This window comes from Bos mutus, chromosome 5 (genome assembly GCF_027580195.1).
Source record: "Bos mutus isolate GX-2022 chromosome 5, NWIPB_WYAK_1.1, whole genome shotgun sequence".
NCBI classification, from domain to species: domain Eukaryota; kingdom Metazoa; phylum Chordata; class Mammalia; order Artiodactyla; family Bovidae; genus Bos; species Bos mutus.
In genome coordinates this window covers 10,284,403-10,310,440 of record NC_091621.1, presented here as the reverse complement: position 1 = coordinate 10,310,440, position 26,038 = coordinate 10,284,403, and the positions used below count along the sequence as shown (strand labels likewise).

The window sequence follows — 26,038 nt, the reverse complement described above, 5'->3', positions numbered from 1 at the left end:
TGCTGACTTGGAGAGATTAACAGTAGTAGTAGTAGAAGCAGCAGCAGCAGCAACAACATTAATAGTATCATCATCATTGATTTTTTTAAAAAGAGTATTATGTTATTCTCCTCTTCCACTTCCTCTTCCACTCTCCTCTTTTTCTTCCTCATCATTTCCCTTCTCTTCTGGAACAATTTAGTCCCTAGAGCCATTAAGTAAGGCAGAGAAAAGTAGGCATCTAGATCAGAAGAAAGAGGGAAGTTGCAGTGGCCTACAGTGAAGCAACAGAGCCCAAGCCAGGGGAGAAGCATGTTCATATTGGGGACAGCTGACTGTGGGGTGTCAGAGCTTAAGCAAGCTGAAGGAGGGTATCCCCAAGGAGGAGTGGATAATGTGAGAGGGTCAGAGACCAAATAGGATGAAAAAGGTGTCCTTGTGGCAATGGCAGAGGGAAACATCCTGATGCAGGGTGTCAGAGTCCAGAGTGAAGACTATATTCATATACAAGGGTCACACTCAGTGCAGGGGGATTAAGCCCTAAGAAGAATAAAAAAGTTATCTTTCTGTAGAGGCCAACTGGCAGGAGTCAGAGCCTGAAAAGGACAAGAGGCTTTCTGTGTAAAAGGCAGTCTAAAATGGGCGGCAGAGCCTACGCAGGGCAAGGAAGACAATGACACTGGAAGGGTATCACAATAGAGAAGAGGACTGGTTACATACAGAGAGTTTATCAAATACGTATACATATTAAAGAAACACGAGGCCAAAGTTTTCACTATCTGAAAATGGAAGTTATAAACACAGGAAGGGAGACTCTAAAATGAATCCTGCCTGTGGAGCTGGACTAGAATTAGACATATCATTGTAAACTCATTGATTACGATAAATATATAGATGAAAATGTGTGTATCTTTGTATGTGAATTTTTTCTTACTCCTTTGCTGAGATAATCTGAGACAGGAGACACTCCAAAAGCAATGAGCATACCTAGCACCCAAAATCTATCTTCTAATTACCTCTGTCGTTCTATTGTACTTCACTTTATTGCACTTTGCAGACACTAGAATTTTTACAAATTGAAGACATGTGACAGCCCTGTATCAAGCAAGTCTATCAGTGCCATTTTTCCAACAGCACTGGCTCAATTCATGTCTTTGTGTCACAATTCGATAATTCTTATAATATTTCAAACATTATTATATTTCTTATGGTGATCTGTGATCAATGAATTCTGAAGTTACTACTGAAAATGTTTTGAGGTGCCATGAACCATGCAACAAACTCAACAGATAAATCGTGTGTATGTTCTGACTGCTTCACTGACTGGCCATTCCCATCTCTCCCTCTCCTTGGGTCTCCCTATTCTCTGAGACACAACAATCTTGAAATTAGGCCAACCAATAACACTAGAATGGCTCTAAGTGTTCAAGTGAAATGAAGAGTCACACATCTCTTACTTTATTTTTTTTAATTATTTTCCAAAGGAGCATTTTTTTAAATTTTTTTATTTTTTATTTTATTTTTTTTTTTACTTTACAATATTGTATTGGTTTTGCCATACATCAACCCATGTATCTGCCACAGGAGTACATGTGTTCCCCATCCTGAACCCCCCTCCCACATCCCTCCCCATACCATCCCTCTGGGTCATCTCAGTGCACCAGCCCCAACTTCCTGTATCCTGCATCGAACCTGGACTGGCGATGATTAAGTTTAGTGAAAAGCTTCAGTTCAGCTCAGTTCAGTCACTGAGTCATGTCCGGCTCTTTGCGACCCCATGAATTGCAGCATGTCAGGCCTCCCTGTCCATCACCAACTCCCAGAGTTTACTCAAACTCACATCCATCGAGTTAGTGATGCCATCCAGCCATCTCATCCTCTGTTGTCCCATTTTCCTCCTGCCCCCAATCCCTCCCAGCATCAGAGTCTTTTCCAATGAGTCAACTCTTCACATGAGGTGGCCAAAGTACCGTAGTTTCAGCTTTAGCACCATTCCTTCCAAAGAACACCCAGGGCTGATCTCCTTTAGAATGGACTGGTTGGATCTCCTTGCAGTCCAAGGGACTCTTAAGACTCTTCTCCAACACCACAGTTCAAAAGCATCAATTCTTTGCCACTCACCTTTCTTCACAGTCCAACTCTCATATCCATACATGACCACTGGAAAAACCATAGCCTTGACTAGACGAACCTTTGTTGGCAATGTCTCTGCTTTTCAATATGCTATCTAGGTTGGTCATAGCTTTCCTTCCAAGGAGTAAGCGTCTTCTAATTTCATGGCTGCAGTCACCATCTGCAGTGATTTTGGAGCCCCCCAAAATAAACTCTGACACTGTTTCCATTGTTTTCCCATCTATTTCCCATGAAGTGATGGGACCAGGTGCCATGATCTTCGTTCTCTGAATGTTGAGCTTTAAGCCAACTTTTTCACTCTCCTCTTTCACTTTCATCACAAGGCTTTTTAGTTCCTCTTCACTTTCTGCCATAAGGGTGGTGTCATCTGCAAATCTGAGGTTATTGATATTTCTCCCAGCAATCTTGATTCCAGCCTGTGCTTCATCCAGCCCAGCATTTCTCATGATGTACTATGACTTGACATACTCCTTTTCCTATTTGGAACCAGTCTGTTGCTCCATGTCCAGTTCTAACTGTTGCTTCCTAACCTGCATATAGGTTTCTCAAGAGGCAGGTCAGGTGGTCTGGTATTCCCATCTCTTGAAGAATTGTCCACAGTTTATTGTGATCCACACAGTCAAAGGCTTTGGCATAGTCAATAAAGCAGAAATAGATGTTTTTTTGGAACTGTCTTGCTTTTGCCATGATCCAGCAGATGTTGGCAATTTGATCTCTGGTTCCTCTGCCTTTTCTAAAACCAGCTTCAACATCTGGAAGTTCACAGTTCACATATTGCTGAAGCCTGGCTTGGAGAATTTTGAGCATTACTTTACTATGAGATGAGTGCAATTGTGCAGTAGTTTGAGCATTCTTTGGCATTGCCTTTCTTTGGGATTGGAATGAAAACTGACCTTTTCCAGTCCTGTGGCCACTGTTGAGTTTTCCAAATGTGCTGGTATATTCAGTGCAGCACTTTCATAGCATCATCTTTCAGGATTTGAAACAGCTCAACTGGAATTCCATCACCTCCACTAGCTTTGTTCATAGTGATGCTTTCTAAGGCCCGCTTGACTTCACATTCCAAGATGTCTGGCTCTAGGTGAGTGATCACACCATCGTGATTATCTTAGTCATTAAGATCTTTTTTGTACAGTTCTTCTGTGTATTCTTGCCATCTCTTCTTAATATCTTCTGCTTCTGTAGGTCCATACCATTTCTGTCCTTTATCAAGCCCATCTTTGCATGAAATGCTCCTTTGGTATCTCTAATTTTCTTGAAGAGATCTCTAGCCTTCCCCATTCTGTTGTTTTCCTCTATTTCTTTGCATTGATCGCTGAGGAAGGCTTTCTTATCTCTTCTTGGTATTCTTTGGAACTCTGCATTCAGATGTTTATATCTTTCCTTTTCTCCTTTGCTTTTCGCTTCTCTTCTTTTCACAGCTATTTGTAAGGCCTCCCCAGACAGCCATTTTGCTTTTTTGCATTTCTTTTTCCATGGGGATGGTCCTGATCCCTGTCTCCTGTACAATGTCACGAACCTCAGTCCATAGTTCATCAGGCACTCTATCAGATCTTGTCCCTTAAATCTATTTCTCACTTCCACTATATAATCATAAGGGATTTGATTTAGGTCATACCTGAATGGTCTGGTGGTTTTCCCAACTTTCTTCAATTTAAGTCTGAATTTGGCAATAAGGAGCTCATGATCTGAGGTTAGATATGTCAAAACCTGAGATAGACTGAAAGCTAGGAATCTAAAGCCAAACAGCTAGCCAAGTTGTGAATGCCAAATAAAAATTCTTGAAGGAAATTTAAAGTTCCAGTCTAGTGAACACACAAACAATAAGAAAGCAAAACAGTCTTATCCCTAATAAGAAAGTTTTAGTGATCTGGATAGATCAAATGAGCCACAACATTTGCTTAAACCAAAGCCTAATCCAGAGCAAGTAAAGGCTGAGAGAGAGGTGAGAAAACTGCAGAAGAAAAGTCTGAAGCCAGCAGAAGTTGGTTCATGAGGTTTAAGGAAAGAAGCCATCTTCATCACATAAAAGTGCAAGATGAAGCGGCAAGTGCTAATGCAGAAGTTGGAGCAAGTTACCCAGAAAATCTAACTGAGATAACTAATGAAAGTGACTACACTACACAACAGATTTTTTTTTTGTAAATTAATTATTTTAATTGGAGGCTAATTACTATACAATATTGTAGTGGTCTTTGCCATACATTCACATGAGTCAGCCATGGGTGTACATGTGTCCCCCATCCCTCAAGGGTCATCCCAGTGCACCAGTCAACAGATTTTTCAATGTAGGAAAATCTTACATTAGAAGACAATGCCATCTTAGATTTTCACAGCTAGAGAGAAGAAGTCAACGTCTGACTTCAAAGCTTCAAAGGTCTGGCTGACTCTCTTGTTAGGAGCTAATGCAGCTGGTGGCTTTAAACTTAAGCCAATTGTAAATCAACTATACTTCAATTTTAAAAATAATTAAAAATAAAATTAAGCCAATGCTCATTTACCACTCTAAAAATCCTAAGGCCCTTAGGAATTATGCTAAATCTACTCTGTCTATGCTCTCTAAATGGAACAATAAAGCCCGGATGACAGCACATCTGTTTACAACACAGTTTACTGAATATTTTAAGCCCCAGGCATACTGCTGAGGAAAAATATTCCTCTCCAAATATTACTGCTCAATGACAAAACACCTGGTCACCCAAGAACTCTGATGGAGATATACAATGAGATTAATACAGTTTTCACACTTACTAACACAACATCCATTCTGCAGTCCACAGATCAGGGAGTAATTTCAACTTTCAAGTCTTATTATTTAAGAAATATATTTTGTAAGGCTATAGGAGGGATTGGGGGCAGGAGGAGAAGGGGATGACGGAGGATGAGATGGCTGGATGGCATCATCAACTCGAAGGACGTGAGTTTCAGTGAACTCTGGGAGTTGGTGATGGACAGAGAGGCCTGGCATGCTGCAATTCATGGGGTCGCAAGGAGTCGGACACGACTGAGCGACTGAACTGATAGCTGCCATAGACAGATAGAACTATAGACCCTGGCAAAGTTAACTAAAAACCTTCTGGAAAGGATTCACTCTTCTGGATGCCATTAAGAACATTCTTGATTCGTGGGAAGAAGTCAAAATATCAACTGGAATAGGAATTTGGAAGAATTTGAATTCCAACCCTCATAGATTACTGAAGGATTCAAAACTCCAGGGAAGGAAGTAACTACAGATGTGGCAGAAATGGCAACAGAACTAGATAGGGAAGTGGAGCCTGAAGATGTGACTGAATTGCTGTAATCTATCTTGAAAAGATGAGGAATTGCTTCTCATGGAACAGAAAATAAAGTAGTTCTTGAGACAGAATCTACTCCTGGTTAAAATGCTTTGAAGACTGTTGAAACTACAACAGAGGATTTAGAATATTACACAAACATAGTTGCTAAAGAAGCCACAGGTTTTGAAAAGACTGACTCCAGTTTTGAAAGAAGCTCTATTGTGGGTAAAATATGAAATAGTATTGCATGCTACAGAAAAATTATTCATGAAAGGAAGAGTCACTTGATGTGGCAAACTTCATTTTATTATTTTAGGAAATTGCCATAGCCACCCCAACCTTCAGCAACCACCACCCTGATCAGTCAGCAGTCATCAACATCGAAGCAAGACCCTCCACCAGCAAAAAGATTACAACTTGCTGTAGGCTTAGATACTGTTTAGCACTTTTAGCAATAAAATATTTTTAAATAAATGTATGTACACTGTTCTTCAGACATAATGCTATTACATACTTAGCACACTATATGGTATACTGTAAACATAACTTATATATGCATTGGAAAACCAACAAATTCACATTACTGTAGTGATCTGGAACTAAACCCACAGTACCTCTGAGGTATGCCTGTAAATAAATAAACGAATAAAAGAAAGCTTGATGAAGAATGGGATACTCACATAGTTTAAAGATATCTCACCACAAAACAGTTTTTACAAAGGGAAAATGAATAATTGTATATACAAAAGTCTGAAAGACACTAGCATAAGCAAATGATTAAAGAAAACATTATCAGCAATATGATGAAATCAAAGTCACATACCATCTGATAGGATGCAATGAAAAGAACACACCATCCCTCTGTGAAATTCTTACCAAAATGTATAAGAAAACATCAGGAAAGCCAAAATTGAGACTCATTTTATAAAATAATTGGCCTATGGTCTTCGAAAAATATCAAGGTCATAAAAGTCAAGGAAAGACTGGGAAACTGTACCCTAGTGAAGAAGATTAAAGAGGTATTACAACTAAATGTAATGGGTGATTTTGAACTGGATTCCAAGCGATGCGTACAAGTGGCACAACTGCCAAGACCTGAGTGGGGGGCAGTGGTTATTTCCTGATTTAGTGGATATATTCTGGCCATGGGCTTTCCAGGCGGCATACGTGATTTTTTAAAAAAATCCACCTGCCAAAGTAGGAGATGCAACAGACATGGTTTGATCGCTTAGTTGGGAAGATTCCCTGGAGCAGGAAATGGCAACCCATTCCAGTATTCTTGCCTGGAAAATTCCATGGACAGAGAAGCCTGGCGGGCTACAGTCCATTAGGCCACAAGAGTGGAACATGACTGAGCGACTGAGCACATTGTGGTTGTATATGGAAATATCCTTGTCTTTAGGAAATAACTAAATACAAACTAAGGTATTTTGGGGTACCAGTACATTAGGCTGGCAAGTTACTCTCAAATGATTCAGGAAAAAAAAATAGTTCTTTGAATTATACTTCCAGATTTTCTACAAGTGTTTGATTATTTTAAAAATTTTTAAATAAAAATATTTGAGACTATATAGTTCTATCTTCAGCCATTAAAGAATTACTTAAACCTTATTTATGATCAGATTTAGATCATACACTGATATGCAATGGAAAATGGGAGCCCAGTGTTGACACTGGACTAATCCAAAGAAAAAGTTGAATTTATTCAGACCTTAGTAAAATTAGATACTACTATATAGTTAGCTGTGGTCATATGCATGCAATTTCTGTAAGGGCCTAAAAAAAGTCTATTTTTTACCTTCCAAAGCACCACTATCACACTAAATACATAGTACACACTCTCAAAATATTTGTTGATGAAGTTTTAAAAAGAAAGATAAGGAACATATTAATGATAGGCTTATTAAAAACCCATTAACAACATAGATTACAGCAGAGTATATACAACTCCAGGTTCCCTGGTGGCTCATTGGTAAAGAATCCACCTGCCAATGCAGGAGACATGGATTCAATCCGTGGGTCAGGATGATCCCCTGGAGAAGGAAATGGCAACCCACTCTAATTTTCTTGCCTGGAAAATTCCATGGACAGAGGAGACTGGCGGGCTATATAGTCCATAGGGTTACAAAGAGCCAGATATGACTAAGTGAGCACATACATTTCCAACAGAAAATAATCTCTTTCTGTTGAAATTAGCTTTGTGAGAAAAGTAGAAGGTATGAACAAAGGCTAAATATTTGGTGATCAGTACAACACCTAAACGTAGGCAGGAAAAAGTAATCCCTATCTCTGCAATCAAGATTAGACAAATTAGCATCCTTAATAGCCTGTCTTGGTGCCTATACCATTAAAGATTCAGGCTAAGACAAAGTCCCTAAGAAGTTACATATTAAAATGTAAATATCCCAGAGTCCTCATTCAAATACAGATACTTGGAAATCTATATAATTATTCCCTGCACAGCCATTAATGTCTTAGTAATAATAATAATCATAACAAAAGAATCACTGAGCTAGGTGCTTTATATAAATGATCGTTACTTCTTGCAACTCTACAAGAAAAGTATTATCATTGCAACTTTATAAATAAGGAGAAGCCCAAGCAAATAACTTGCTAAGGGCCAAGAATCCATTCAATGGCAGAGTTTTCATTCAAACTCAAGATTCAGATTTTTTCCATTATGTCTTGCTGCTTCTTTCTACTGCACCATTTACTGTTTTTGAAAATGGAGATCTAAGGCACAAAGGTTAAAATGAAATATAGGAAACTTTTTTTGGTATAGGATATAACTGAATGAGAGTTCTGAGTTTCAGATAAAGGAATCCAAAGAATGCCTCAGAACCAAGATAGGAAGAAAGGCTCTGAAAAAGGAAAGTGGTGAACAGAAAGAAGGGAGGTGAAGGTCCTGAGAATAAACTGCCTTGGTTCCTTGGTTTTTCTACACAACCTAATACTAGATTTGATGAGGTTCCTGAGTTGTTAATGAGCTCAGATTTATCAGCTTGAAAGACAGAAATTATAAAGTTTATTAAGTGAGGACCGTGAACTTCCAGACGTTCAAGCTGGATTTAGAAAAGGCAGAGGAACCAGAGATCAAATTGCCAACATCTGCTGGCATGGAAAAAGCAAGAGAGTTCCAGAAAAACATCTATTTCTACTTTATTGACTATGCCAAAGCCTTTGACTGTGTGGATCACAACAAATTGGAAAATTCCGAAAGAGATGGGAATACCAGACCACCTGACCTGCCTCTTGAGAAACCTGTATGCAGGTCAGGAAGCAACAGTTAGAACTGGACATGGAACAACAGACTGGTTCCAAATAGGAAACAGAGTATGTCAAGGCTGTATATTGTCACCCTGCTTATTTAACTTCTATGCAGAGTACACCATGAGAAATGCTGGGCTGGAAGAAGCACAAGCTGGAATCAAGATTGCTGGGAGAAACATCAATAACCTCAGATATGCAGATGACCCCACTCTTATGGCAGAAAATGAAGAGGAACTAAAAAGCCTCTTGACGAAAGTGAAAGAGGAGAGTGAAAAAGTTGGCTTAAAGCTCAACATTCAGAAAACGAAGATCATGGCATCTGGCTCCATCACTTCATGGGAAATAGATGGGAAACAGTGGAAACAGTGTCAGACTTTATTTCGGGGGGGCTCCAAAATCACTGCAGATGGTGACTGCAGCCATGAAATTAAAAGACGCTTATTCCTTGGAAGGAAAGTTATGACCAACCTAGATAGCATATTGAAAAGCAAAGACATTACTTTTTCAACAAAGGTCCATCTAGTCAAGGCTATGGTTTTTCCAGTGGTCATGTATGGATGTGAGAGTTGGACTGTGAAGAAAGGTGAGTGCCAAAGAATTGATGCTTTTGAAATGTGGTGTTGGAGAAGACCCTTGAGAGTCCCTTGGACTGCAAGGAGATCCAACCAGTCTATTTTAAAGGAGATCAGCCCTGGGTGTTCTTTGGAAGGAATGATGCTAAAGCTGAAACTCCAGTACTTTGGCCACTTCATGCAAAGAGTTGACTCATTGGAAAAGACTCTGATGCTGGAAGGGATTGAGGGCAGGAGGAAAATGGGACAACAGAGGATGAGATGGCTGGATGGCATCACCGACTCGACGGACATGAGTTTGAGTGAACTCTGGGAGTTGGTGACGGACAGGGAGGCCTGGCATGCTGCGATTCGTAGGGTCGCAAAGAGTCAGACACAACTGAGTGACTTAACTGAACTGAACTGATGGTTAATACTCACTTTTCCTTCTTTTATAGGAGGGAAAAAATAAGGAGATGTAAGTCAGACCCATCTGAAGACATGGGGTAGACAAGTTATTAGACCATCTTTGAAGACAAAGGAAGTACTATAACATCAAGTGCTCAATTTTGGATAAAACAATTCCACCCTGTTTAATGTGAAAATAACAACTGACAAAGTAGTATTTTAAAACATCTTTAGTTCAACACTGAATTCAGTCTACTATTTATGTACTATCAAGAAATAAATGTAGGAGTCCCCTGGTGGTCCAGTGGTTAAGAATCTGCTGTCAGTTCAGGACGTGGGTTCGATCCCTGGTCCAGGAATATCCCACATGCCATGGAACAACTGACCCCATACTACTGAGCCAGTGCTTTAGAGTGTGCCAGCCACAGCTACTGAAGCCCGCAGGCTTACAGCCCATGCTCTGCAACAAGAGAAGCCACTGTAATGAGGCGCCCTTGCACTCTGCACTGCAACAAAGAGTACCTTCCCATACCCACTTGCCACAACTGGAGAAGGCCCATGTACAGCAAGGAAGAGCCAGCAGAGCCAAAATAAATAAATCTTATTTAAAAAAAAGAGAAGAAGAAATGTAGGACTTCCCTGGTGGTCCAGTCCAGGAAAGTCCATGCTTCCACTTCAGGTGACATGGGTTTGATCCCTGGTCGGGGAACTAAGATCCTGCATGTCACACAGCACAGTAACTTAGTAAATTAAAAAGAAACAAATGTAAAGCAAAATAGTGCCTATGATATGAAACTGTATGATAAACAAAAGCAAAATTAATGAGAACTATGCAGGATCTGTGATACGTTGCTATGTAAGTTTGTAGAAAATATCCTTTCTATTTATCTAATGGAATCAAATTGGTATTTTCACAGCATCACCAACTTGATGGACGTGAGTTTGAGTGAACTCCGGGAGTTGGTAATGGACAGGGAGGCCTGGCATGCTGCCATTCATGGTGTCGCAAAGAGTAGGACACAACTGAGCAAAACTGACCTGACTGACTGAACCAAGGATACACATTGACCCCTATGAAACAAGGAAGCAATGTGGCACAAAAAAAGATATCGGGGATCAGAAAGACCTGAATTGGAATCTTGGATCTGTCACTTACTAGCTTTGTAACATTGGGCAAGTTATTCAATTTTTCTGCTCTTTCATCCCACATATAAATATGGAGTTAATAACAAATACCTTTCAGAATAATTATTCCACTTCTAGAAATGTATGTTAAGGGACTAATCCATCCCAAACTATCCCTTCCCTTCATTCCTCCCCACCCCCCACCCCCGAGAGCCATAAGTTTGTTCTCTAAGTCTGTTTCTGTTTGTAAGTTTATTTGCAGCATTTCCTTTTAGATTCCACATATAAGGGCTATCATACAATATTTCAGTCTCTTTGCTGTTCATCTGAAACTATCACAACACTGTTAACTGACTATACCCCAGTACAAATAAAAAGATGTTATGAATATCAATTCAGTTTAGTCACTCAGTCGTGTCTGACTCTTTGCGACCCCATGAATCGCAGCACACCAAGCCTCCTTGTCCATCACCAACTCCCAGAGTTCACTCAAACTCATGTCCATTGAGTCGGTGATGCCATCCAGCCATCTCATCCTCTATCGTCCCCTTCTCCTCCTGCCCCCAATCCCTCCCAGCATCAGGGTATGGTCCAATGAGTCAACTCTTCACATGAAGTGGCCAAAGTACTGGAGTTTCAGCTTCAGCATCAGTCCTTCCATGAACACCCAGGACTGATCTCCTTTAGGATGGACTGGTTGGATCTCCTTGCAGTCCAAGGGACTCTCAAGGGTCTTCTCCAACACCACATTTCAAAAGCATCGATTCTTTGGTGCTCACCTTTCTTCACAGTCCAACTCTCATATCCATACATGACCACTGGAAAAACCATAGCCTTGACTAGATGGACCTTTGTTGACAAAGTAATGTCTTTGCTTTTCAATATGCTATCTAGGTTGGTCATAACTTTCCTTCCAAGGAGTAAGCGTCTTCTAATTTCATGGCTGCAATCACCATCTGCAGTGATTTTGGAGCCCCAAAAAATAAAGTCTGACACTGTTTCCACTGTTTCCCATCTATTTCCCATGAAGTGATGGGACCAGATGCCATGATCTTCATTTTCTGAATGTTGAGCTTTAAGCCAACTTTTTCACTCTCCTCTTTCACTTTCAAGAGGCTTTTTAGTTCCTTTTCACTTTCTGCCATAAGGGTGGTGTCATCTGCATATCTGAGCTTATTGAGATTTCTCCTGGCAATCTTGATTCCAGCTTGTGCTTCATCCAGCCCAGCGTTTCTCATGATGTACTCTGCATATAAGTTAAATAAGCAGGGTGACACTATATAGCCTTGACGTACTACTTTTCCTATTTGGAACCAGTCTGTTGTTCCATGTCCAGTTCTAACTGTTGCTTCCTGACCTGCATACAGGTTTCTCAAGAGGCAGGTCAGGTGGTCAGGTATTCCCATCTCTTGAAGAACTGTCCACAGTTTATTGTGATCCACACAGTCAAAGGCTTTGGCATAGTCAATAAAGCAGAAATGTATGTTTTTCTGGAACTCTCTTGCTTTTGCCATGATCCAGCGGATGTTGGCAATTTGATCTCTGGTTCCTCTGCCTTTTCTAATACCAGCTTGAACATCTGGAAGTTCATGGTTCACGTATTGCTGAAGCCTGGCTTGGAGAATTTTGAGTATTACTTTACTAGCGTGTGAGATGAGTGCAATTGTGCAGTAGTTTGAGCATTCTTTGGCATTGCCTTTCTTTGGGATTGGAATGAACACTGACCTTTTCCAGTCCTGTGGCCACTGCTGAGTTTTCCAAATTTGCTGGCATATTGAGTGCAACACTTTCACAGCATCAATATAATTTTATTAAAAAGGTAATTTGTGTAACAATGTTCATCATAATATCATTTATAAAAATAACAAGTAAACTAATCTAGTATTAAGGGAATGTTAAGTAATGGGTATATACATCACCAGATCAGTGGTTCTCATACTTTATAGAGTACATAACAAACTAAGGAAGCTTTGTAAAATGTATATTCTTAGACCCTATACTTAAAAATTCTGACTTAGTAAGTTTGAGATGAGAAAAGGAAATACATTATTTTGAGCAAACAACCAGGAATAATTGTGATGGAAGGGATCCATGAAAAGTCTGCATTAAATGGAATACTACTGTGCAATTAGAAATATGATTATGAAGACTTTATAATAACACTAAATTGTTTGATATATTTTTAAGTGAAATATTTAGGATTCAAACTGTATACTCTATCTAATAATAACCACATTAAACAGACACAGAAAAAGGTATTTTAGCAATAGGATTGGAACAATTTTTTTCTTATACTCAATTTTTTGAAACACTGTCATGCTATTATAAATGATTAAGCAACATATCAAAATTTAAAACAAAGAGCCAATGAATCTCCATGGCCTTCAGATTTAAATTCAACTCCTAAGGGCAGTACACAAGTACTTCTATTTCCAGACTTACTTCATACCCATGTTCTATAACAAACTACTTCTAATGCCCCAAATTATATATATATTTACATTTTTATACAAATTATTAAATATACTGTTCTTTTTGCCTGAATTACCCTTCCCCAAAAGTGTCAGCCTAACAAACTCCTACTCATTCAACAAGATTTAAGAATCATCTCCTCTCTGAAGTTTACCCTGACTACTCACTCCTCCAACAGATTAAAGGTATCTCCTTCTTCCTCCTGTCATTCCTGAAGCATTGTTTGAGACTTTCATTACAGCACACATTACAGTGTATTAAATCTTTGTTAATATTCTCCCATTATTTTACAAGTACTTGTTCATAATTATTCACCTTCTCCATTATGTCTCCAAAGTCTCTATGAAATTCAGAGTAACAGAACACTCTGTCACTAGCCAAAGCAAACCAACAGGAAAGACTCTGTTATACATTACACCCCCACTGGAGAGTTTACCATGCCAAAGAACATCTCAGCATAATTCCTGCAGCTTCCCCCAAACACACTCCCATTCACTCCTTGCCTTCATAATAGCAGCAAAATATTTATACAAAACAAGGATAATTCTGTAATTTAATACAGCAGTTTTTTTAGTATCTTCAAAACACTAATAAACTACCTTTAGATGCTATATAAAACATTTCAAATGCAGATTAGTAACTACAGGTATCAAACAAGGATTCAAAGTGGCTGAATAGTAATTTGGTGGTAAAAGACAAAAAGAAAAGAAAAGTTTAGTGTGGAAGAATGCTAATTGGGATGCATGGGTCAGAACTTCAAACACCTCCCCAACAATGAAACATAGGTTTTTGAAAAAAAACCTATATATTGAGTAAACTTAAAATATGAATTTGTTTTAATAAGAAAATGGATGTAAAAGAATTTGAATCTCAAACCATATTAGACACTGAAGCTCTTATACAATTATAGTGTACATCTCTGTCATAATAAATAAAAACACCTAAGGAATAACTTCTGGAAACAGGCAAAAAATACAAAATATGCTGATACCTAAGATGAGTATATAATATAACAGATATCCAATAAAAAGTTCTAGGGACTAATTTGATAGCAATAAAAAAAAAGGCTTTTCCAGCACTGCCCCTGTGCTATCCTATTTCTCTTCAATCAAATCCCTTTCCCCTTCAACAGCACTAGCCTTATAAGAAGAAAGGATAAATGACCACCTTTATCCAACCCATTCTGAAAAAATCCACTCCATCAACTCTGCCATTAGAGCTTCATAGCTTTAGTATTTTGGCCTGAAGTTTGTTTCCTGTTTTGGAGAAGGAAATGGCAACCCACTCCAGTATTCTTGCCTGGAGAATCCCAAGGACAGAGGAGGCTGGTGGGCTGCCGTCTATACGGTCATACAGAGTCACACGACTGAAGCGACTTAGCAGCAGCAGCAGCAGTTGTTTCTTCTTTAAATGAAAATACTAAAAGAGCTTCCTAAAAGCCTTTACAGTCAATCATACTTCAGTATGAATTTTCAGCACCCAAAAATAGTTGCTGGTGGTAGGAGAAGGTTAGGAAAGACACATGGACACAGAATCTGTGAGGTGAGAGGAGAAATTAACACTGACATATGCAGGAAACTAGAGATGATGAAAGCAAACTCTGTAAGCTCCAGAATTGTGAAGGTTCAATTTTTGTTCTTAATCTACTCACTATGCACAGCTCATTCCAGCTCTGCTCCTCACACAAAACCTGCAACCCTTGGAGAGGGGCAGTTGACACAAAAACTAGAGGCAGGCTGAACTTGTGCTAATTTCAGTAGAGAAGAGGCTTTCTTTCTAAAGAGAAAGAAATTTGAGCCAGAAGTGTTAGAAGAAAGGTGGTAGAGGAAATAGAAATATCAAGCAGATAGCAAGAAATGAGGTTGGCTGTTTATGTCCACAACCATCAATCAACAGATGATCCAATTTGACAGCGACAAGTTTACTCTGATTGTTTCAGCTCAGTTAACTAGAAGTAATTAACCGCTTTAAATAAAGCTGCTCTCACAACACAGTAGAACCCAAATAATTCTATAGCACAACTGAATCAAAATTCATTTTACAGATTCATAAGGATGTGCTGTTAAATAATAAAGTATTACCTATAAAAAACACTTTCAGAGATGAACTTTGGAGATTACAACAGAAGGAAATGAGGAAAATAAAATTTATCTTTTAACCATATATTCTGACTCATCCTCAAAAATCACAAAACTGCAAGCCTTACCCAGGTTTAACACAAATGTAGAAGTCACTTGCTGTCCTACTGACACAAAGGAAAACTGGGCTCTAAGAAGAGTTTTTAGATCTGTGTTACACAAGAAAATGCACTGGGCTGTCAACTGGCACTGTGCCTTGGGCTGCCATATGGTTTACACGACCATGTCATCACATACAAGAGAAAGAACTGGCATACAGATATGTCTTCTGGGTAAACTCCTGCTTTTTCAAACGAGATAATCTCTAATATCAACATAAAATGAAATGACCAAAACTCATATTTCAATTAATTAAAACTACGCTGAAATATGTTTGAAATGGAAACCAAAGACACACTAAAATGCATTAAATGTTAAATAGCTTCAGATTCTGTAGGCTGAAATTAATCTTTTCTAACCCATGATTGAATTATAGTCAGCTTCCATTTCTAGTTAAACACTCAGGAAGAATGTTCTATAATAGACTCTGAAAGAATTTTCCAAAATTACCTCAAATGTATAGTGAAATAAATTATTTCAGTACACAACTGAGCTAATAAAATTCTGTTTACTGTCACCTGAGAGGTTAAATTGCTAAGGTTAGTAGGCACACTACTGAATATTGTAAACTCCTGCATTAATGTCAGTGAAGACCTACTTCACTCTTCTGTGACTATAAGAAACCACTGAGATGCACTGTGAATTGGGCAATGCAAAAACGACAGGTTGAGTAGTCAGTCACCAGTTGGTTGTCCTAATTCCCTGCTACACAACATCCTCACAGTTTCGAAGAGGGAGCTGAAAACCCTGTAGTTGAGAAAGAGGTCAATACCAAAATTCTCTCTCCTCTCTCCTTACTCCCCATCATGCAGCTGGCACTGTTCACTCAGGCAGACACAGCTCGCTGAACAGAATGGTGCAATCACCGCTTCAAACATCATTACTATCTAAAATAGATAACCCACTTGCAACTTGACTATTTTTATAGATATAACATTTTCATGCAGTTTAACTGCTCTATTTGTGATTTATTCCATTTAACCAATACAGCTTCCCTGGAAGTGAGTATCGTATATTAGTCTCAACAGCCATAGCTGCCCAAATAGTTGAAAATTACAATACTTCCAAGTTGCCATGAACTGAATCCTGAATCTGAAAAACTTATAAGCTGTCTGGTTTACATATCTTTGGTGACAAGATTACTTTTCCCTCAGTTCTTACAGATATACTTCTTCACATGGAGGTCTTGAGAACTGGATTCCTTGTGTTTCTCAAGAATTTACTAACTATACTTTACATAGTATCTGATTCTTTGAGGCATTGAGAAAATTAAGTAAATTTGAGTTATTAACAAACTTTTTTACTGCTTTATCAAAATATAAATAATTCTTAATCTAGACTAAAAAAGAAATAATTTAACACAGTTTAAATGGGACTTATTTTTGTTTAGATTAAAAGGTAACTGTGCCAAAGAGTAAAATTTTAAAAGGCTTTGCAGCTATCTCATGAAAGATATGTTAAATAAAATGAAATTTCATACATAATATGAAGGAAGAAAAGGAGAGAAGCAATTCAATTTGAGTACTCTAATGAGCTCTGATGAGTTCAGATTTTTTAAGGATGAAAGAGGGTGTAAGATAAAACTGAAAGCAAACACAGAAGTGAAGTATATACTTGCCGTGGAAAAAGGCTAATGTCCTTTTCAGCTAAGTTTGAAAAAAAGGAGAGAAGAAATAGAAGTTCACTGCTATGACAGCTAATATAATCTTAATCTCTGACATATTAAAACTGCAGATGGTTTACACCACAAGAGAATTCCCTAAAACATCTAACAAAACTAAGAATCTGATTCTTCTCAACTTCTATTTTGCTCTTATCCCTAGTGAGAATAATTTTCAACCCAGAAAGCATAAACAATGCTAAGATTTTACCAAAGCTCCAGAAACACTGAGATCATAAGAGGCACTTAGCCGCTTCAAATGGGTTTAAGTATCCAGATTCAAAAGAATTAGAAGCAAAGGGGTACAAAGAATTTGCAACAATACTAGGCATCATTAATGGTTTGCTATCAGAAACAAGTTATAACAAAGTAGCTTAAGTTTGGTGGAATTTATAGACACACTAGGCTTCCCTGGTGGCTCAGAGGGTAAAGAATCTGCCTGCAATACAGTAGAGGTAGGTTGGATCCCTGGGTCAGGAAGATCCCTTACGAGAAGGGAATGGCTACCCACTACATTATTCTTGCCTGGAGAATTCCATGGACAGAGGAGCCTGGTGGGCCACAGTCCATGGAGTCACAAAGAGCTGAACATGACTGAGCAACTAACACACACATACACATAGACTTCTACTACAGGGGTAGATCAAAGGAATGGAATAAACAGAACATAATGTGAATACAGAAAGGCAATAGATAAAATACCTCATAATATTCAAACAGATACATTAGAGAGAAATAACTGGTTCTATTAAGTGGCCTCAATGTTGGTAGAAAGACCATGCATAAAGATGGTCACTTTCAAATTTATACTAATTTGAAGTTCTTTAGGAGTATATCATAGTTGTTGAATACCAGTTATAGAAAACATGCTTATTAAATCTACATATGATGCAGAGAAGGAAATGGCAACCCACTCCAGTGTTCTTGCCTGGAGAATCCCAGGGATGGGGGAGCCTGGTGGGATGCCGTCTATGGGGTCACACAGAGTTGGAGACATGACTGAAGTGACTTAGCAGCAGCAGCAGCAGCAGCATGATGCAGAGAAGTGACTTTAATATACTGGAAAACAGACTCAAGAGCCAAGAGAGCTAGATATATTATAAATATAGGCTAACGTAGGTTAAGATTAAATATAATAGAAATAATTTAAGTTCAGTCAACGCTTTCACAAGTACCAGACAGGGGAACCATGACAAGTTGACAAGTCATTGACAACCATGACAATGGCTTGACAAGTCACTGGGGAAAAAAAAAAAAAAAAGTTGAAGTTTTAATTGACTATCTGCTCAATGTGAGCCAAAGGCACCATACAGCTTAGAAAATTTTGACCTGTACTAAGGCAGGTCTTAGATTAATAATAAGAAAGTAATAACTTCATTGTACCATGTTTTAAATAGCTGCTATTTCATTTTCATTGCACAATACAGGTTTACTCTAAAATATGGGAAAATATATATAAGCCAAAAAATAAAGATCACTCACAATTCCACCACTCACTAAATAATCCTATTCCTTCTCCAGAGGATTTTTGCAACCTAGGGATCAAACCCTGGTCTCCTGCATTGCAGGAAGATTCTTTACTATCTGAGCCACCAGGGAAACCCAGTAACTACATTCTTGTGCTTATCATTCCAGACTTCTTAACATACAATATAAATGTTCACACACATTTATTCTTTGTTAAAGAAAAGGATCATACTAAATATGCTGCTTTGTAATTTTTTTAGAAATTTAAAATATATTAAGTCCCACTATATTCTACACTGGTCAAATGACAACTATTGCATTTTTTTCATTTCTAGTCACCATATTTGAAGAGAGTCATTGAAAATTTTGAGAATAGGAAAAAAGTATGAAAATGTTAGTTCTTAACATGCTTAGTCGCTAAGTCATGTCTGTCTTTTTGTGGTCCTACGGACCATAGCCCACCACGCTCCTCTGTCCATAGGATTTTCCACGCAAGAATACTGGAGTGGGTTAACATTGCCTACTCTAGGGAATTTTCCCCACCAAGGGATTGAACCCACGTCTCCTGTGACTTCTGCATTGACACACAGATTCTTTACCATCGAGCTACCTGAAAAGCTCCAAGTTCTTAACACCTATGCTCTATTACCACGTGGCAACTGGTTGTTTAAATCTTAGAAAAAAATAGAAGATTCATAAGAAAACAATATAGCTAAATATTAGCTGAAGAACTGCCCTGGCAAACTAAACTACTTTATACTGACCCATAAAGCCAAATTAGTACCAACTGCTGGAAATTACAGGGAAGTGAATTTTAGCTCAATAAAAGATGAATATTTTAAGTAATTAGAGCCATCAAGAAATACAGTGGATGGATCTAGCCATTGCAGGGTTTAACAGAACTGCAGTAAGTAACTGGTAAAGGATGTTATAAGTAAATTCTCCAGGTAAGAAACTAGATGAAAAGACTCCTTTATATTTGAAGATTCTGTGATTCTAATGGAAAACTTACTATAGAAATTTACTCCTTGTTGAAGGAAATGGCAACCCACTTCAGTATTTCTGCCTGGGAAATCCCATGGACAAAGGAACCTAGCAGGCTACAGTCCATGGGCTCACAAAAGAGTCGGCCATGACTTAGCAACTAAACAATAACTAATTCACGATGATGAACATTTTTGTGTTCATTGGCGGGTATATGTCTTCTTTGACATAGTGTCTGTTTTCTTATAAATAACTGAAAAGACAACAAGGCGTTGGAACTTGAAAAAAAAGAGAAAGAAATTTACTCCTAGTACCATGTGAAGCCAAAGTGTTAGTCACTTAGTCAGATTCTTTGTGACCCCGTGGACTATAGCCTGCCAAGCTCCTCTGTCCATGAAATTGTTCAGGAAGAATACTGGAATGGGCAGCCCTTCCCTTCTCCAGGGGATCTTCCTGAAGAAGGGGTTGAATCCAGGTCTCCTGCATTGCAGGCAGATTCTTTACCATTTGAGCCACCAGGGAAACCTAAGGCCTTTAGAAATAGTCAACAAAGTGATAAGGAATTGGAGATATTTAGTCTTGATAAAGTAGGAAGAGGAGGCACTAAGACCTTAAAAGTGTTGTACACAGTGTTGAGATTAAATTTATTCTGGAAAGCCCCAAAATTAAAAACAAAATGTAGATGTTCAAGAAAGGAAGATTTCAGCTCAAGGGAAAGGAAGGATTACTAATAAATTAAAGCTTTCTAAAATGAAAAAATAACAAAGAAAAGAAATAGAGTCAAGTATTCCAGAGTTCTGTGAGAAATCACAGCACAATGATCAATACCAATGTGCTAAATGCTTTGCATTAATTTCTATACCCCATTTAACCCTTACAATAGCTCCATATGATAGGTATTCTTACTATTTCCACTTCATAGAAGAGCACAGTGAGGCTTAGAAACATATTTACTCAAGGTCATTTTTTCACTTTTGCTGAAAATCACAGTGTCAACCAAACATGCCTGATTCCCCATTATACAGTTACTGCTCACTTAGTAGGTAATAAATAATCAAAAGCATCTTCAGAAAGAGTATCTACTGATTCTTCAAAGGGCAGTCATGAGTTGCTTTTTTTAAGGATGTAAGGATTTCCAAATTATTATTCCTACAAAGAAGTGTTCAAATTAGACACATTGGCCATGTACTTTAAACTTTTGTAAATAAAACAGATTCAGTGAATAAGACTTAAGGCAAGGTAAGGCAAATTTGAATCACAAAACTTAAAATCCTTGCCATTACTAGTTATGTGATCTTGGGCATGTTCTTAATCTTCCTATCTCTTTAGTCCATCATTTGAGAAATGAGGACCAAGCTCTTAAGGTTGACATAAGAACTGAATGAGATGATATACGCATTTAGCACAGGATCTGAGCCTATTATTACACAACACAAATAATAAAGTAGGGCAATGTTAAATCGATTCAGTTGTGTCCGACTCTTTGTGACCCCAAGGACTATAGCTTGCCAGGCTTCTCTGTCCATGAGATTCTCCAGGCAAGAGTACTGGAGGGGGTAGCCATTTCCTCATCCAAAAGTAGGGCAGAGGAGTACCAAATCTATTCCACAATTCCAAAATATTTTAAAATTTTGAACTGTCTTTATGTCTGAAGGTAAAGAGATAATTTTCTATTATCTTGTAAATAAGCTTTTGATGACAATCATCTGTGAAATAAAATGACAATGAAATAAAGTATGCTTTCTTAGGAATTTCATTTTATGTAAAGAATCACCCAAAGAAGATAATTTCAATTCTCATTTTCTTCAAAGGCACTATTTTAGTTGTTTATTCAATATGATATAGAAAAACGGAAGTTTAAAGGTTACTGGTTTTGATTTTGCTGTTTTACAACTTGGTTCAAACTACTCTAATGAACACACATTTTTAAGGTTTTTTGTTTTGTATTCTCACTGTTGAGCTACTACTTCTACCTCTGACAAAACCAGCAAAACAGACAGCCTCTCATTCAAGAAGTACATTATAGTCACAATTTTCATGTCATAGTTGATGTTTACCAACACTAAATAGTTGCTATTCTATTCCTGAAATTTTACATTCTCTTTTTAAAATGACACAACTAAGAAGGCATTTAAAAGATGTTTAATTTCTATCACAAAGATAAGTTTTTTAAAACACCATTCATCTCAAAGGAATCAACTGAAGTTCTCCCTGCTCTCAAAGAATTCTTTAGTGTTTTTGTAAAGAAATTGATTATTTTTAGAAACCTCTTTCATGGTATCAGTTTCTAACCATAATGATATTTATCACTGATATGATAGCAAACATTTATTTCACCTGCAATTTAAAACTATACCCAAATAAACTGCTTCTGTATAAACTACCTGTGACTAAGGGCAATTACTAGATCTATAATCTGAAATTTGTACAAACTGTCTACCTGTGATTGAAAGTGAAAATTACTTAACAAGAGAGTGCACACAAGAGTCATCACTTCTAAATATTTATAAATATTCACCCCATAAATATTCATTGTTCCGAAGCGAACTATCATTCCAATAAAATGCCACTGTCAACAAGTACAGATGATCATTATGTGGAGCTTTCTAAAATCCTATCAATTATTTTCCAACTAAATTCATTTCACCATAACAGGAATGTTCTCATTTACCCTATTAGCCAAGACTGTAACTAACTGCATTATCTGACCACCACAACACATGAAAACTTGTGTAAAGAACACAATGTCATCATCCAAAAGTTTGTATTAAGCACTGGTCAAGAGCAGCAAAGAATAGTTTATGAAACTGTTAAAAACCAAGAAAATCACTTGAGCTTAAAAAATTTTTACAAATAGAGTTAGACTTAAGAGATGTTTTAGGGTGAAGATGTGAATGATGATCGATGCCTCCAAAAACATCCAGGATAAACTGAATAGCTGTGATTTTAGAAACTAAATAGCTTTCCTTGAATTTTATCTAGTGAATATTCTTCAGGCTTCCTCCCTCACAACTGATTTCATTTGCCTATCAATTCATCGTTTAAATTAATTGTTTTTTCAAATATGTAAATCAATCCTGCTATTTCTAAGATACTGCCTGGTGAAAAAAAGACCTTGTGTGTGTGTGTGTGTGTGTGTGTGTGTGTGTTTCCAAGCAATATTAAGTCTCACCTGGAACATCTTCACATTAAAAGCCCTCTACTATATTCCATATACACTTTCCCAATCCCAACCTGGCATTCTTCATCCTGAGATACAATAACCAAGTTTTACTCAGCCATGTCCAGGTGACTGAAAGTACTCCTGGGGCTGCCTAACCTGCCTCATCAAGTTTTACACACACTGTACTGATGACATCTCACCAGAAGGCTCACTCTCTTCATTTTGTGGGATCATATCCCACAGCACAGCAAATGCCTTCTGCAAGAGAAGGGAAGCAGCAACCAAGGGCTGTGGCTTTTGCAGGATAATAGCATGCACGCAAAGCTTCTCTGCCAATTTCATTTAAATAGCAGAAAAGGGAACGGTGGGGCGGGGGTGGGGGGGTGCGGTGCGGGTAGGAGGCTGGATTCGAAACTGAAAACATGTAATAAACATTGATGGAGAGCGGGTGAGACGCAAAAATTCTTCCAGCAACACTAGGGCTAGTGCATGTACAAGTTCTGCACCACAGCTCACAGAAAAGTAGCTACTGACGCATTGAAGGAAGGCTATTTTAAAATTACTCAAAGAATCTGAGGCATCTATCTGACAGGGAGGTTCATGCCTCCTCTCCATATACACATTCTGTTTTCCCACCTAATTTAAGAATGAATCGCTGGCAGCCACCAGGTGCAATAACCGTGAGGAGGAAGGACGTATTCATCACAATGCATAGCGAGGTGTGCAAACGCGGAGCCGGTTCCGGTCCTTACCTTAGCAGACTAGACAGGGGCAGGGGTCCGGATCCACCGCCCAGGATCCCTCCTTTCCTGCCAGACAGGAGTTTCTCCACCAGAGCCACATTTCCAGTGCGAGCAGCTTCCAAGAGCTCCTGGTCCTTCCCCATAGTCTCTCAACGACTCCCTCTCAGAGTCCTTTCCCTCTTCGGGTCCTCCTCCCCGCCCACCCCCACTCCCCACAAATCCAGAGCCCTCTCCGCCCCACCCTAAGATAATGCCAGAGCTCCAGCCCCTAGAGAGCCCTGCAGCCCCCAGCCGGGAACACTACTCTCCGCTCCTCTTCGGGGCGCAGCTTTTACAACGAGGACCAGACCATGTCTTGGAACAGGGTCTGGCTGAGCTGGGAGCCGCGACGCGCCCCCACAGCCACTCCCCTTAATTCCCGAGGCCTCCTTCCCGCGGGTGGGGTGTCAGGGGGTGGGGACCGGGGATGCTTTTTGAGAAGCGGGAGGAGGATGCTGAGGAGTGAGGAGGTCGGAGGAGGAGGAGACGGAGACCGTCCTCGCCTGAGCGCGAGCGCCGCGAACGCCCGTGGCGGCTGCGGCCCGCGCACCCTCGCGCCCCGGCCGGGTTCTCCTCAGCTTTTGCGCCTGGCCCGCTCGGCGGTTAAGGAGGCGGCGTCCGCGGGCCCCGGCCCGCGGCGGAGAGGAGCGCGGCGGCTACGGCTCCGGCGGCCGCGGCCCGCGCCGAGGCCGCGCGGTGCGGCTGAGCTGCGGCGGGCGCGTGCCGAAGGCGGCGGCGGCTGCGGCGGTGGTGGCGGAGGCGGCTCCGGGCTCGGGTAGGGCGGGCGGGCGCCCGGGTCCGCCGGCGGCGGCGGCGGCGGCGCTGAGGCCTGGCGCGCGGGGCCGCGGGCGCGCGGGGGGCGTGTGAGCACCGGCAGGTGCGGCCCGTGAGTCCGTCCGGGGGAGGGGGGGCGCGGGGGGCGGGGGGACGAGGTGGGGGCGGGGCGCCGGGACGAGATTCTCTCGGTTTTCGTGGGCGGGGACCCTCCCTCCTCCAGTCTCCTTGGGAGAGGTTTAACCGTGTGAGGACTGGAGTTCTCCGGGCCTCTGCTACTCCTCAGCCCGGCGGCCGCCGGCGCCACGCCTCGGGTCAGTCACGACGCGTAAGGAAAATCCTCCATGACCGGGATGCGAGGCCGGTGATGCTGGGGAGAAGCCCTCCTGCCACCGCTTGTGTCGGTGTCCAGGCGACTGGACCGGCTTTTCGTCCGTTCGTTTACCTGCCTGAGACCTGCCCTTGTTTTAGTTTAGTTTCAGTGGCCCTGGCCATTGCATGGTTTGTGACTGCTGCAGTTTTTCTAGGGTCTTTCATCAGCCCTCTATTTCAGTTGGGCTTTGAGGATCTGCTGACTTGTGGAAATACCAGGAAAAAGGCTCTCATTGAAAATTCCTCCACATTCACACTGGGAAAAATATAAATGAGCACGGATTAGAGACCCACTTTAATTTGCATATTCATCAGCAATTCATTGTGTATGGTTGGCTTGATTTTGTTAGCTGCTCTCCTTGCCCGCGATGGAGAGCACGCATTTCTGTTGAAACTTCCTGTAATACCCTGTGCTTTGCCTTGCCCTTGGAATAAACTTCATAAATGTTAACTTGTTGATAATCAGTTGGGAGGAAAGGGACATAAGAGGCACTTTCCTCACAACTCAGTGAACTGGATATTACTACCATATATCCATTTTGGTAATGAGTAAATATTGGGTCAACGCGTTAATTTTCTCAAGATGCTGCACAGTTAAGTGGCTGAAAGAATTGGACCACAGAACTGACTCACTGACTCCCAATGCACCTTACTGCCCCCATGAAAAAAGTAAATGAACAGACAGTAATGATCAAAGACATCTCATGAGCAGTTACTAGCGACCAGGTACTATTCTGTTTTTCATCTGTTGTCTTAACCTTGAGACAATCCCATGAGATGGATACCACTTTTATCTTTATTTTAAAGATGAGGGAACTGATTAGCACAAAATCATGGGGCTAGAAAGTGAGCCAAGACTCAAATACAGGACTGCCTGCTACAGGCAGAAATTTTAAGTAAATAATTGGGAAAAACTTAAAAGACATTCAGGGATAAGCAACAAGTGTAGTTTTTAATTTTTTATGAAATTTAGTATTCTGAGATTTTATTTGAATGGCTCAAAGTATTAGAAATATTATGGCTAAAGGAAGCAGGTTTTGAGCTAGTGGTTTTTGTTTTTTAATCTGTTTTAATAGTAAGATGATATTATATATGATAATAATATGATCTCTGACATACTGGGACTAGCAGACCAGTTAAAGAAACAAGAGGTAAGGAGCCATTCATTTCATTTTGAAAATGGTATGGAGAAATCCTTCTTCCACTTTCCTAATGTTGCCACCTAAGCAAAACACATCTTTCCCAGAATAGACTGTAAGTATTCAGTTGGTCAGAGCTAAAAGTAACCCACAGTTTTGACAAGCAACAACAGTTAATCATGACTGAGTGATCAAGAGGGTTAACCCCCAATGGGAAAACCATTAGTAATGATTTACTAAAGGT

General features: G+C 39.7%; 1 protein-coding gene across 5 annotated transcripts in view; it reads right to left on the bottom strand.

Moving 5' to 3' along the window:
* The window catches only part of ANKS1B (ankyrin repeat and sterile alpha motif domain containing 1B), a 1,156,394-nt gene extending 1,132,184 nt beyond the window's left edge, over positions 1-24,210 (bottom strand). For all 5 annotated transcript variants that reach the window (XM_070370293.1, XM_070370295.1, XM_070370296.1 and 2 more), the window contains exon 1: positions 23,480-24,210. In XM_070370293.1, coding sequence (XP_070226394.1) covers positions 23,480-23,613 — 134 coding nt within the window. In that variant the 5' untranslated portion in view covers positions 23,614-24,210. The remainder of the gene's footprint in view (positions 1-23,479) is intronic.
* Positions 24,211-26,038: the final 1,828 nt, after the last annotated feature.